The following is a 15,000-nucleotide window of genomic DNA, read 5'->3' on the forward strand; positions in this document are numbered from 1 at the left end:
ATGAGGGGGCACAGCTGGAGTTTACCTGTACAGGTGACTGATGAGAGCGGCGAGCGTTGTCCGGTTGACCCGAGGAAGACTCCGGATGATCTCTTTGTAGCGGTCGAGCCTCTGACTCTTCTGAGGGATTTCTGACGGTAAGAAACATGATTATATATTAATACTTCACTCCAACATATATCTGAGTATTAACAGACGTATGACTGCATTATGGGACATGTACCTCCAGCACCCAACGTAGTTATTAACGTAGCTATTCACTAAACCAGGGATCTTCAATAGGGGGTCCGGGACCCCTAGGGGGTCCTCAGAGTGCAATGCAGGGGGGGCGTCCAAATTATTGTTCAAAAATTAAAAAGTCTTAACACATATATCTTAACAATATTATTAGCAAATATAAATCCCAACTGCTAACTGGCCTATAGTTAAGGTAATCACTAAGGTAGCCATCCACAGACAGTGTTCATCTTAAGGATTCACTGGGACTCATTTATGTATTAAAACATGATTTACAAAAACATGCCAACAATTATTAAGCTATTTGAATAGCTTAGTATTCTATGCACTAAAAAGGTATGTATAAAGGCTTTAGGCCGCCCTACACGTTATTGTAGGCCCAGTTTAATATGCAACTTAATTTTATACAATATATGTAGTAGGGGGTCCCTGCTCCATCTCTCTCTCAGGAGGGGTCCTTGACTTAAAACATGTTGAAGACCCCTGCACTAAACCATTACCGTAAATTATTACCCATGAATATTTTAGATATGACTTCAGAAAGCCCATCTCTGAGGGAGAAGTTAAACTCACTGGCGGCGTCCTGCCAGAGGGGGTGCAGGTCGGCCATGACCACGGGGTCGTCCACCTCCCTGAAGAACCTCTTCAGGACGTCCGTCACGTCCTCGATGAAGTGGTCTCCGATCCGCAGCTTCACGTTACGAGCGTCGTTACGGAACTCGTCCATCAGCAGTTTGATCCGGGACCTGGCTCCGTTCTTCCTGTAGATCCCCTCGTGGCCCAGACCTGAAAACACAACTATTAACTAGGGGTGCACCGAATCCAGATTTTTGAGGTTTCGGGCCGAATACCGAATCCACTGGTTAAGATTCTGCTGAATCCGAAACCGAATCCTCCTCCCATCCTCAGTCCATTAACACAGGCCCACTTGTTTGGTGTAGGGCAAAGCTGGTAATGGTCGTCTGGTTAACACCAGTATTTATCAGGGACTGTCCTTCCTTTGCTGTACCTGAAGTTGCTGCATTCTGGCTGCTGTCTGGAGATTCCTTCATGCACAACTCGTATTCTTTCAGATGTTTCAGACCAGATGTTGTAACAGCGGCCATGTTGTGTATAGTTTAGGGTCCTCGCCACCACCAGACCAATCAGCATTGAGCAGATTGAACATGTAGCTGGACTTGAATGGCCTTCTTTTGACTGAAAGTTCTGCCAAACAACAACTTTTTCTGCTCACCAGTTCCATGTCCACTTTCTCACAGCCTGCTGCATTGAACGCTCCACCTACGTAAACACCTTCCTGTAATCAACGGCGCCGTCATTATGGCGACCAGCGTAGCGCGCTGAGTGCAAGCGTAGGGTTCGGTTTGGAGGGAAAAAATTCTATGGTTCATCAGAAACCGAACCCCGTCAAAAAGCCCAATATTCAGCCCAATCAGAAGCCAAATCCTGGATTCGGTGCATCCCTGATATTAACAAAAAAAGCGATGGAAAAACTTTTTTAAAAAACAAAAAAAAAAACTTAAAAAAGGTCAATAATCTGGCCGTGAAGGTGAGGCTGCAAAACTTTGAAAATGCAACCAAAAAAAGTCTTGAGAACGTCAAAACGAGACACAAAAACATCCAAAAAAATGACAACTTTGAAAAAAGCGAGGCAGCAGGTTATATATATTAATATATATTCATATACAGTATATGAATGTGTATGAATGTGTAACTGACCGTACTGCGTGATGAAGGCCAGGCAGCAGGTTATAGATATTAATATATATTAATATATATATGAGTGTGTAACTGACCGTACTGCGTGATGAAGGAGAGGCAGCAGGTTATAGATATTAATATATATTAATATATATATATGAGTGTGTAACTGACCGTACTGTGTGATGAAGGCCAGGCAGCAGGTTATATATATTAATATATATTAATATATATATATGAGTGTGTAACTGACCATACTTCATGATGAAGGAGAGGCAGCAGGTTATATATATATTAATATATGTATATGAGCGTGTAACTGACCATACTGCGTGATGAAGGAGAGGCAGCAGGTTATATATATTAATTATTTTAATATATATATATGAGTGTGTAACTGACCGTACTGCATGATGAAGACGAGGCAGCTGGTTATATATATTAATATATATTAATATATATATATATATGAGTGTGTAACTGACCGTACTGCGTGATGAAGGAGAGGCAGCAGGTTATATATATTAATATATATTAATATATATATATGAGTGTGTAACTGACCGTACTGCGTGATGAAGGAGAGGCAGCAGGTTATATATATTAATATATATTAATATATATATATGAGTGTGTAACTGACCGTACTGCGTGATGAAGGAGAGGCAGCAGGTTATATATATTAATTATTTTAATATATATATATGAGTGTGTAACTGACCGTACTGCATGATGAAGACGAGGCAGCTGGTTATATATATTAATATATATTAATATATATATATATATATAATTATGTAACTGACCGTACTCGGTGATATGAAGGAGAGGCAGCAGGTTATATATATTAATATATATTAATATATATATATATGAGTGTGTAACTGACCGTACTCGCATGATGAAGGAGCTTTTCGTTTGAAGAGGCAGCAGGTTATATATATTAATATATATTAATATATATATATGAGTGTGTAACTGACCGTACTGCGTGATGAAGGAGAGGCAGCAGGTTATATATATTAATATATATTAATATATATATATGAGTGTGTAACTGACCGTACTCGCATGATGAAGAGAGGCAGCTGGTTATAGCAATGATGTAACCAACGGATGTACGTTCCTGCTGTTTTTTTTTATATAATTAATTTTTTTTTTTTTTTTTACTTTTTTTAGAGTGTTCCTTTCCCCCGGCCATTCGCTGGATGTCTGAGTACCACAGAGAGAAATCGGTCCGCCCGACGCCCTGCAGGTGCAGCGTCCTGAAACAGGGAGACACACAGGAAGTTACATCATCAGAAACAGGGAGACACACAGGAAGTTACATCATCCGAAACAGGGAGACACACAGGAAGTTACATCATCAGAAACAGGGAGACACACAGGAAGTTACATCATCAGAAACAGGGAGACACACAGGAAGTTACATCAGAGAGGGAGTTAGATTTTTAAGTGGCATGTGGCACGTGCCAGTGGCGTGTACTTCCGCTACTTCCGTACGCCAATTGTGACTGGGTGTGAGTTGACGCCGTAGCAGGAAGAGGAATGTCTGAGGGGAAAACACACGACCCCAGAGACCGGGGCTCGATTCCCGCAAGTCACGTTTGCTTTCCCCGTTCTTCTTTTACGTTATTTTAATATTTTACGTCTATATTTACGTTATTTTATACATTTTTATGTAAAATCTAACGTTAGAAGTTATATTTTACGTCTTACGGTGAAGGAAATGCCACTTCCGGCTGCCACATGCCACTTAAAAATCTAACTCCTACTGTTACATCATCAGAGACCATGGAGACACACAGGATGTTACATCATCAGAGACCATGGAGACACACAGGATGTTACATCATCAGAAACTACTTCGAGACCAAATCTCCTGCAGAGAAACACTAACGTGTTGAAAAAAGCAACAAAAATGTGACGAAAAAAATTATTTAAAAAAAACTGTAACAACAAGGATGAAAGGTGTTAAAAAGTGAAAAAATGACAAAAGCATCGAAAAAAAAACCTTGGAATAAAAGCAGTAGTCTTCCTCTCACCTTCCTTTCTCCACCAACACCAGGATGTCTTTCTTCTCGTGGTTCTCCGTCTCTGTGGCAACACCTTCAACACACACACACACACACACACACACACACACACACACACACACACACACACACACACACACACACACACACTATTAACCCTAACCTGACATTTTACAGACTAAATGATTGATGTATTAATCTAGAAACCCCAGTGGTTAGTTGCAGCTGTTTGTAGTGTGTAGTGTGTAGTCTGTAGTGTGTAGTCTGTAGTGTGTAGTGTGTAGTTATGTGTTGTAGTTGTAGTCTGTAGTCTGTAGTGTGTAGTGTGTAGTGTGTAGTCTGTAGTGTGGTGTGTAGTGTGAGTGTGTGAGTGTGTAGCTGGTGTGTTGTCTGTAGTGTGCGTGTGTCGTGTAGTTGTAGTGTAGTGTGTAGCTGTGGTGTGTAGTTGTAGTCTGTAGTGTACAGTGTGTAGTCTGTAGTGTGTAGTGTGTAGTTGTGTTGATGAGTTTTGTGTAGTCTGTAGTTGAGTGTGTGGTGTTAGTAGTTATAGTGTGTAGTGTGTAGTCTGTAGTGTAGTGTGCTGTGGCGTGTAGTTGTAGTGTGTAGTGTGTGTTGTATGTAGTCTGTAGTGTGTGTGTGTAGTGTGTAGTGTGTAGTGTGTAGTTAGTTGTAGTGTGAGTGTACAGGTGTGTAGTATGTAGTGTGTATCTGTGTGTTTTGTGTCTTAGTGTGTAGTGTGTAGTTGTGTAGTCTTAGTGTGTGTGTAGTGTGTTATTTGTATGTATTTGTAGTGTGTAGTGTTTAGTGTAGTTTATGTGTTGTGGTGTGTAGTGTGTTTGTTGTTGTTTTGTAGTCTGTGAGTTTGTCTGTAGGTGCGTAGTGTGAGTTGTAGTGTGTAGGGTTAGGTGTAGTGGTATGGTTAGTTTGTGTGTAGCTAGTGTGGTGTGTAGTGTGTATGTGTAGTGTGAGTGAGGTGTAGTGTTAGTGGTCTGTGGTAGTTTTTGTGTGTGGTGTGTATTAGTGTGTAGTGTTGTGATTTGTTGTGTTGTTTTGTGAGTGTAGTGTAGTGTGGTTTAGTTTAGTTGGTGTAGTTGTAGTGTGTTGTGTGTTAGTTGGTGTGTAGTGTAGTGTGTAGTCTGGGCGTGTATTTAGTGTTAGGTTGTGTTTTTTAGTTGTGTGGTGTATTTAGTTTATTTTTGTAGTGTGTAGTGTGTGGAGTGTGTTATATTGTGTGTGAGTGTGTGTGTATTGTAGTGTGTTGTTTATGGTGTGTAGTTGTATTGTGAGTGTGTAGTTGTAGTTTATTTGTGTGTAGTTGTAGTTGGTGTATGTGTGTAGTGTGTAGAGTGTGTAGTTGTAGTATTGTGTGTAGTTGTAGTTGTATGGTATTAGTGTGTGGTTGTAGTGTGTTGTTGTGTGTGTGAGTGTAGTGTGCAGTGTGTAGTGTAGTTTGTAGTTTGTTCTTGCAGTGTGTAGTTGTAGTGTGTGTGTGTAGTGTGTAGTGTAGTGTTAGTCTGTAGTGTGAGTGTGTAGTGTGTGGTGTTTGTGTAGTTGAGTGTGAGTGTGTAGTGTGGTTTGTATTGTTGTTATTTTGTGTAGTGTGTTAGTTGTATTGTGTGTGTATGTTGTGTAGTGTGTGTGTGCTAGTGTGTGTGTATTGTAGTTTGTGTAGCGTGTAGTGTGTAGTGTGTAGCTGTGGTGTGTGTGTGTATTGTAGTGTGCGTGTGAGTGTGTGAGTGTGGGTGTGGTTGTGTATTTTAGTCTTAGTTGTATGTGTTGTGTGTGTAGTGGTGTGTGTTGTTGTGTGTGTTTTGTGTGTGTGTGTCTGTAGTGTATTATGTGTGGTGTAGTGTAGTGTGGTGTTGAGTGTAATTAGTTGTGTGTGTAGGAGTCTGTGTATGTGTCTGTGTAGTTGTAGTGTGTAGTCTGTGTGTGTAGTTTTCTGTAGTGTGTGTTGTAGTGTGTAGTCTGTAGTTGTAGTGTGTTTTTGTGAGGTGATGTGTTGTGTGTGAGTGGTTTTTGTATGGTGTAGTTTGGTGTGTGTGCTGGTGTGGTGTATGTAGGTGTATGTGTGTAGTGTGTAGTGTATAGGTTTGTAGTTTGTAGTGTAGTGTGTAGTGTTAGTGGTCTGTGAGTGTGTAGTGTTGTACTAGTGTGTAGTTGTAGTGTGAGGTTGGTGTAGTCTGTGTGTAGTTGTGTCTGTAGTGTGTAGTTGTAGTGTGTAGTGTGTTAGTGTAGTGAGTGTGAGTGTCAGTGTGTTTGTTTAGTGTGTGGTTGTGTCTTAGTGTTAGTTTGTGTGTGTGTGTGTAGTGTAGTGTGTAGTCTGTAGTATTTGTGGTGTGTGTGTAGTGTAGTGTGTAGTGTGTAGTGTGTAGTTTTTGTAGTTGAGTGTGTTTGTGTGTTGTGAGTTGTGTTTTGTGTGTGGGTGTTGTGTTGGGTTGGTGTGTGTAGTTGTTGTGTCGTGTGTGTGTAGTGTATTTGTGGGTAGTGTGTAGTTGTAGTGTTTGTGTGTTTGTGTGTGTGTGAGGTGTGTGTTCTTGTTGTAGTGTGTAGTTGTAGTGTTGTGTAGTGTAGTGTGTTAGTGTTATGTGAGTGTGTGGGGGTTTGGAGTGTAGTGTTAGTATGTGTAGTTGTGTTTGTAGTTTGTGTAGTTTGTGTAGTGGTGTGTGTTTGTATGTGTAGTATGTAGTGAGTATGGTTGTGTGTAGTGTGTAGTGTGTTGGTGGGTGTGGTGTGTTGGTGGGTGTGGTGGGTGGGTGGGGGTGTGTAGTGTGTAGGGGTGGTGTAGTGGTTGGTTTTGTGTGTGTGTATTGTTGTTTTGTGGCTGGGTGGTGTGTGGAGGGTGGTAGTTGTGGGGGGGTTTTGTGTGTGTGAGTGTGGTGTGAGCTTGTGTAGTGTGCATGTACAGTGTGGTCTGGGTTGTGTAGTGGTGTGGGTGAGGAGGGTTTAGGGGTTGTAGTGTGTAGTGTGAGTGGTAGTGTGGTGAGTGTGTAGGAGCTGTGTGAGCTGGTGTGAGTGTGAGGTGGTGAGCTAGTGTGCAGTGTGTGGTGTATGTAGTGTGTGGGGTTTGTAGTGTGAGTGTGTGTGTGTAGTGTGTAGTGTGAGTGTGTAGCTGTAGTGTGTATTGTGTAGTGTAGTGTGCAGTGTGTAGTTTGTAGTCTGTAGTGTGTAGTCTGTAGTCTGTAGTGTGTAGTGTGTAGCCTGTAGTGTGTAGTCTGTAGTGTGCAGTGTGTAGCGTGTAGTGTGTAGTGTGTAGTGTGTAGCGTGTAGTGTGTAGTGTGTAGCGTGTAGTGTGTAGTGTGTAGTGTGTAGCCTGTAGTGTGCAGTGTGTAGTGTGTAGTGTGTAGTCTGTAGTGTGCAGTGTGCAGTGTGTAGTGTGTAGTGTGTAGTCTGTAGTCTGTAGTGTGCAGTGTGTAGCGTGTAGTGTGTAGTGTGTAGCCTGTAGTGTGTAGTGTGTAGTGTGTAGTGTGTAGTCTGTAGTGTGCAGTGTGCAGTGTGTAGTGTGTAGTGTGTAGTGTGTAGTGTGTAGTGTGTAGTCTGTAGTGTGTAGTGTGTAGTGTGTAGTCTGTAGTGTGTAGTGTGTAGCCTGTAGTGTGTAGTGTGTAGTGTGTAGTCTGTAGTGTGTAGTGTGTAGTGTGTAGTCTGTAGTGTGTAGTGTGTAGTGTGTAGTGTGTAGTGTGTAGTCTGTAGTGTGTAGTGTGTAGTGTGTAGTGTGTAGTGTGTAGTGTGTAGTGTGTAGTGTGTAGTGTGTAGTGTGTAGTGTGTAGCCTGTAGTGTGTAGTGTGTAGTCTGTAGTGTGCAGTGTGTAGTGTGTAGTGTGTAGTGTGTAGTGTGTAGTGTGTAGCCTGTAGCCTGTAGTGTGTAGTGTGTAGTGTGTAGCCTGTAGTGTGTAGTGTGTAGTCTGTAGTGTGCAGTGTGTAGTGTGCAGTGTGTAGTGTGTAGCCTGTAGTGTGTAGTTTGGGACTGACTGAGTTCCTGCAGACGCTTCAGGTTGATGATGTCCTCGGCCGCGCCGTCGTTTCGGGGACAGATGAAGAGGTTGGACTTCTGCAGGACGAAGTAGGCGTCCCTCCACTGCTGCGGGTCCAGCATGGCTCGGTACCGCAGCAGACCGACCCGCTCAAACTCCCGGGACAGCAGGCAGTGGCAGCTGAGCGGTGTTGCAGCCTGGGGGACAGGACGGGTACAGGGCACAGAGACACACAGGACAGTTAGGGAGATGTGGTATTGAAGCTGGACGATGTGTTCATGTAGAAGAGGAAATATGGATGAGAAATGTAGTGGGAAATGTCCGAAAAGGCCCTGAGTCCGGACTAATCTGACTCCTGTTATTTAATTCCCGCGCCTTCTTTTATCGGACTTACGTTCCCTCTACACAAGGACCAATCAGAGACGAAGAGTTCAGTCAGTCCAGCATAAGAGTTACAGCACAGCTGTTGTTCCCAAAACAAAGACTAAGTTTCCCTAGCAACAGACATAAAGTCAAGGCTGGTACACCAAGTTGTCCTCCGAGTTATGAGCTCTAATCTGTTCTCTCCCTCAAGCTTTTATTGTCTTCTTGTTTCGAGGCCGAAACTGTTATCTTCACACACACACACACACACACACACACACACACACACACACACACACACAGGCCCCGACCCTGGCGCGCGCGTTTGCAACTTCCTCTTCTGTTCTGCAGAACAAGTTGTGCCGTTTTTTTAATTGCAATAAACGTATAGAAAGTATGCTGAAATAACAACATCATGATGATGCCGATTTGTAAAAAGTCTGAACTGATACTTTATCAGTTCTGTCAGCAAGACCACAAGCAAACAACTTTTAAAAGGCTTGTTTTCTTCAATCAGGGCTCTGCTAACAGTGGAGCTGCTCCATCAACACAACAACAGAGATATCATTTCAGAACTTACCAGGTAGTCAAACGTCCCCGCTTACTTTTCCCAAAGAAAACTTTGTTCTAAACAGTTTGCGAAACATCTACACGTGAATTTTGCGTCCTCATGCCGAGACTTTGCGTCTTTGCATTGACTTTGTATGGAATAGCGCCACCGAATTCGTGTGAAACGCGTTTGGTGGGAACCCAGCATTAAATGTGTGACTCACTGGTATCTCTTTCTCTAAGACTCTTATTGTAAAACTACTATCTCACCTTAAAGAAACATTATGAGCCGACTGGCTTCTACTTCCTGTTCCCCGAGCTCGCTCTGAACTTGCAAACACTGATTTTAGTTTGGGTTTCATACCTCCAAACTTCTACTTGGATTTGCTTTCTTTTGCATCCTTATTATCCTGATTTATTCATCAAATAATGTTACCAATTCAGTTGTTGTTTTGTTTTTGTCTTTGTTATTTGACTCAGTGTGATTGTGAATGATCTCAGAGTGTAGATAAAGGCTGAAGGAATGAATGAATGAATGAATGGATGGATGGATGAATGAGTGAATAAATGAATGGTTGCATGAGACAGGGACAAACAGCTGGAGTTGGGACAGACCTTCCCGATGGACCTGGTCCAGCTGTGCAGAGCGTCAGCCGTCTCCAGACCAAACTGATAAAGTTTCTCTGACGTCAAATACAACTCAAAGGTATAACGGAACCTGAGAGAGAGAGACAGACAGGTTAGAGAGACAGACAGAGAGAGAGACAGAGAGAGAAAGAGAGACAAAAACAGACTGATTAGAGAGAGACAAACAGACAGACAGAGAGAGAGACAGAGAGAGAAAGAGAGACAAACAGACAGACAGACAGACAGACAGAACAGACAGAGAGACAGAGAGACTGCGTACCTGTCTATGAAACTAGTGTGTGTGTGTAGCGGAGTTAATAATTCCACTTGCCATTAAAAGGTAACTTTTCATTTGGCTAGTAGTTCCCATATGAGACAGGCTTTTTATGTAACATGAGCGCCACCTATTGGTGCTATTCTGCAGACTAAATTCCTACACACTTATCACCAGTGTGCTGTAGCCTGTTTCATGCTAACTGGAACTCTTTATGGTGATGAATGTAATTGTGAGACACTATTCTGCTGTTTACCAGAATAATCGGCTGTGATAGCCAACGAAGAGCGATGGAGTCGTCTGTAACACAACACAACGCGAGAGAGAGAGTACACATCCGTTACATGTGTACCTGTCTATGAAACTAGTGTGTGTACCTGTCTATGAAACTAGTGTGTGTACCTGTCTATGAAACTAGTGTGTGTACCTGTCTATGAAACTAGTGTGTGTACCTGTCTATGAAACTAGTGTGTGTACCTGTCTATGAAACTAGTGTGTGTACCTGTCTATGAAACTAGTGTGTGTACTTGTCTATGAAACTAGTGTGTGTACCTGTCTGTGTAACTAGTGTGTGTACATGATGTAACAAGTGTGTGTGTACCTGTCTATGTAACTAGTGCGTGTGTACCTGTCTGTGTAACTAGTGTGTGTGTGTACCTGTCTGTGTACCTGTCTGTGTAACTAGTGTGTGTGTACCTGTCTGTGTAACTAGTGTGTGTGTACCTGTCTGTGTACCTGTCTGTGTAACAAGTGTGTGTGTACCTGTCTGTGTAACTAGTGTGTGTGTACCTGTCTGTGTAACTAGTGTGTGGTGTACCTGTCTGTGTAACTAGTGTGTGTGTGGTGTAACTAGTGTGTGTGTACCTGTCTGTGTAACTAGTGTGTGTGTGTACCTGTCTGTGTAACTAGTGTGTGTGTACCTGTCTGTGTAACTAGTGTGTGTGTACCTGTCCTTGTAACTAGTGTGTGTGTGTACCTGTCTGTGTAACTAGTGTGTGTGTGTACCTGTCTGTGTAACTAGTGTGTGTGTACCTGTCTGTGTAACTAGTGTGTGTGTACCTGTCTATGTAACTAGTATGTGTGTACCTGTTGTGTAGTGTGTGTGTACCTGTCTGTGTAACTAGTGTGTGTGTGTACCTGTCTGTGTAACTAGTGTGTGTGTGTACCTGTCTGTGTAACTAAGTATTGTGTGTACCTGTCTGTGTAACTAGTGTGTGTGTACCTGTCTGTGTAACTAGTGTGTGTGTACCTGTCTGTGTAACTAGTTGTGTGTGTACCTGTCTGTGTAACTAGTGTTTTGTACCTGTCTGTGTAACTAGTTCTGTGTGTACCTGTCTGTGTAACTAGTATGTGTGTACCTGTCTGTGTAACTAGTGTGTGTGTGTACCTGTCTGTGTAACTAGTAGTGTGTGTACCTGTCTGTGTAACTAGTGTTTATTGTACCTATCAATCGTAATTGTGTGTGTGTACCTTTCTGTGTAACTAGTGTGTGTACCTGTCTGTGTAACTTGTGTGTGTGTACCTGTCTGTGTGTAACTAGTGTGTGTGTACCTGTCTGTGTAACTAGTGTGTGTGTGTACCTGTCTGTGTAACTAGTGTGTGTGTACCTGTCTGTGTAACTAGTGTGTGTGTATGTTTCAGTGGCCTTGGTATTGTGTGTGTGTACCTGTCTGTGTAACTAGTGTTGTTGTGTACTGGTTTTTGTAGTGTGTGTGTTGTATATTATTATTGTGTGTGTACCTGTCTGTGTAACTAGTGTGTGTGTGTACCTGTCTGTGTAACTAGTTGTGTGTGTACCTGTCTGTGTAACTAGTGTGTGTGTGTACCTGTCTGTGTAACTAGTAGTGTGTGTACCTGTCTGTGTAACTAGTGTGTGTGTACCTGTCTGTGTAACTAGTGTGTGTTGTACCTGTCTGTGTAACTAATTGTGTGTACCTATCTGTGTAACTAGTGTGTGTGTGTACCTGTCTGTGTAACTAGTGTGTGTGTACCTGTCTGTGTAACTAGTGTGTGTGTGTTACCTGTCTGTGTAACTAGTGTGTGTTGTGTACCTGTCTGTGTAACTAGTATGTGTGTACCTGTCTGTGTAACTAGTTGTGTGTATACCTGTCTGTAACTAGTGTGTGTGTGTACCTGTCTGTGTAACTAGTGTGTGTACCTGTCTGTGTAACTAGTGTGTGTGTACCTGTCTGTGTAACTAGTGTGTGTGTACCTGTCTGTGTAACTAGTATGTGTGTACCTGTCTGTGTAACTAGTGTGTGTGTGTACCTGTCTGTGTAACTAGTGTGTGTACCTGTCTGTGTAACTAGTATGTGTGTACCTGTCTGTGTAACTAGTGTGTGTGTGTACCTGTCTGTGTAACTAGTGTGTGTACCTGTCTGTGTAACTAGTGTGTGTGTGTACCTTTCTGTGTAACTAGTGTGTGTACCTGTCTGTGTAACTAGTGTGTGTGTGTACCTGTCTGTGTAACTAGTATGTGTGTACCTGTCTGTGTAACTAGTGTGTGTGTACCTGTCTGTGTAACTAGTGTGTGTGTACCTTTCTGTGTAACTAGTGTGTGTACCTGTCTGTGTAACTAGTGTGTGTGTACCTGTCTGTGTAACTAGTGTGTGTGTACCTGTCTGTGTAACTTGTGTGTGTGTACCTGTCTGTGTAACTAGTGTGTGTGTACCTGTCTGTGTAACTAGTGTGTGTGTACCTGTCTGTGTAACTAGTGTGTGTGTACCTGTCTGTGTAACTAGTGTGTGTGTGTACCTGTCTGTGTAACTAGTGTGTGTGTACCTGTCTGTGTAACTAGTGTGTGTGTACCTGTCTGTGTAACTAGTGTGTGTGTACCTGTCTGTGTAACTAGTGTGTGTGTACCTGTCTGTGTAACTAGTGTGTGTGTACCTGTCTGTGTAACTAGTGTGTGTGTACCTGTCTGTGTAACTAGTGTGTGTGTGTACCTGTCGATGAAGCCGTTGTTGTTGGAGGAGTCAGGCCGGCTGACGCCCAAACACACGATGTCTTTAACGCTGATCTGCATGCAGGGATCAGCTGATCGGTCCGACTCGTAGAACAGCAGAGACTGATCCACCGAGCACCAGAACTTCTGGAAGTCTGCCGACAGAACAGGGACACATTTAGGCTTCATTAGACACTCGTATCTTTCCCTGAGACCCTGAAAAATACCCACATAAAGGGTGAAAGAAGCGGCAAAAATAAACATTACTCATACTTGGTTGAAAGCGAGCAGCAAAAGCATAAAAACGCCAGTTAAGGGCCAAAAAACTGTCAATGGCGAAAAATTGTTGAAGTGTCCAAACAAAGCTTAGAAAAAAAGATCAAAAGCGAAAATAAAAAACGTCAAAAAAATGTTTACAAAATGCTGAAAAACTATCCAACCTGCATGAGAGTATGAGACTTATGTCCTTCTTTGTCATTCTGTTTTCATGTTTCTCTCCTCTCGGTCTTTCTACTTTCTATCTCAAACTATCTAAAAAAAAAATAAAGTTTCTTTGTTCTTTTGATTAGTTTTTACTTCAGAGAAAATTCCTCCTTTACACCTGTCTGACCCTCCTCTTCTTTATCTGTCTGTCTGTCTGTCTGTCTGTCTGCCTGGCTGCCTGCCTGTCTGTCTGTCCTCCCACCTTCTCTTGTCTTCCTGTTCAGCGTCCCTCTGTGGGCGGAGCCCGACTTGTAGAGGAAACCGGAGTGAAGGACGGGCTGCATGATCTCATCGTACACGCTGGGGTCTGACGGGAGAATCACAATCAAACAATATTAAATATACATATTATACAACTACACACACACACACACACACACACACAACACACACACACAGAGCGAGAGACAGACAGACAGAGACAGAGACAGAGTCAGAGACAGAGACAGAGAGACAGACAGACAGACAGACAGACAGACAGACAGACAAACAGACAGACAAACAGACACACACACACACACACACACACACACACACACATACACAAAAAGAGTCTTAAATGTGTCAAAAACATGTTTTATGGCCTAAGGTACAGAATAGAGTAAAGTATAGTAGAGTAAAGTGGAGTAGAGTAGATTACAGTATAGTAGTGTAGAGTAAAGTAGAGTATAGTAGTGTAGAGTAAAGCAGAGTAAAGTACACTAGAGTAGAGTACAGTAGAGTAAAGTAGAGTACAGTAGAGTAGAGTAGAGTAGAGTACAGTAGAGTAGAGTAGTGTAGAGTACAGTAGAGTACAGTAGAGTAGAGTACAGTAGAGTAGAGTAGAGTAGAGTAGAGTAAAGTAGAGTAGAGTATAGTAAAGTAGAGTACAGTAGAGTAGAGTAGAGTAGAGTACAGTAGAGTAAAGTAAAGTAGAGTAGAGTATAGTATAGTAGAGTAGAGTACAGTACAGTAGTGTAGAGTACAGTAAAGTAAAGTAAAGTAGAGTATAGTATAGTAGAGTATAGTATAGTAGAGTATAGTAGAGTAGAGTACAGTACAGTACAGTAGAGTAGTGTAGAGTACAGTAAAGTAAAGTAAAGTAAAGTAGAGTATAGTATAGTAGAGTATAGTATAGTAGAGTAGAGTAGAGTAGAGAGTGACCTGAGGCCGTGCAGTGATCCATCAGCTGATGATGTCGTTGATGATGTCGTTGACCGCCGGCGGAGTCGTCGGCGAGGCGAGCTGACTCCGCCTCCAAGAAAATATGAGACACGGTCTTCAGAAGAGTCTGTTCAGAGACCGCCGAGCACAAGACCTGGGGACAGACAGACAGGTACTGAGAGAGAGACAGACAAGGACTGAGAGAGACAGACAGGGACTGAGAGAGAGACAGAGAGGCACTGAGAGAGAGAGAGAGAGACAGACAGGGACTGAGAGAGAGACAGAGAGGCACTGAGAGAGAGACAGACAGACATGTACTGAGAGAGAGACAGAGACACTGAGAGAGAGACAGACAGGCACTGAGAGAGAGCCAGAGAGAGACAGCTAGGGACTGAGAGAGAGACAGAGAGGCACTGAGAGAGAGAGAGACACAGGGACTGAGAGAGAGACAGAGAGGCACTGAGAGAGAGACAGAGAGACAGACAGGGACTGAGAGAGAGAGAGAGAGAGGCACTGAGAGAGAGACAGACAGGGACTGAGAGAGAGACAGAGAGGCACTGAGAGAGAGACAGAGAGGCACTGAGAGAGAGACAGAGAGACACTGAGAGAGAGACAGAGAGACAGACAGGGACTGAGAGAGAGACAGGGGGACAGCCAGAGAGAGAGAGATACA

At 42.8% G+C, this 15,000-nt stretch overlaps 1 protein-coding gene across 1 annotated transcript in view; it reads right to left on the reverse strand.

Moving 5' to 3' along the window:
• The window catches only part of arap3 (ArfGAP with RhoGAP domain, ankyrin repeat and PH domain 3), a 58,786-nt gene that overhangs the window by 13,579 nt on the left and 30,207 nt on the right, over positions 1-15,000 (reverse strand). The window contains exons 17-26 of the mRNA XM_039813096.1: positions 14,328-14,481; positions 13,387-13,491; positions 12,703-12,856; positions 9,472-9,574; positions 7,943-8,141; positions 3,984-4,047; positions 3,089-3,203; positions 2,922-2,970; positions 811-1,023; positions 26-131 (exon numbers count right to left, since the gene is read on the reverse strand). Coding sequence (XP_039669030.1) covers positions 26-131; positions 811-1,023; positions 2,922-2,970; positions 3,089-3,203; positions 3,984-4,047; positions 7,943-8,141; positions 9,472-9,574; positions 12,703-12,856; positions 13,387-13,491; positions 14,328-14,481 — 1,262 coding nt within the window. The remainder of the gene's footprint in view (positions 1-25; positions 132-810; positions 1,024-2,921; positions 2,971-3,088; positions 3,204-3,983; positions 4,048-7,942; positions 8,142-9,471; positions 9,575-12,702; positions 12,857-13,386; positions 13,492-14,327; positions 14,482-15,000) is intronic.

This window comes from Perca fluviatilis, chromosome 10 (assembly GCF_010015445.1).
Source record: "Perca fluviatilis chromosome 10, GENO_Pfluv_1.0, whole genome shotgun sequence".
NCBI classification, from domain to species: Eukaryota; Metazoa; Chordata; class Actinopteri; order Perciformes; family Percidae; genus Perca; species Perca fluviatilis.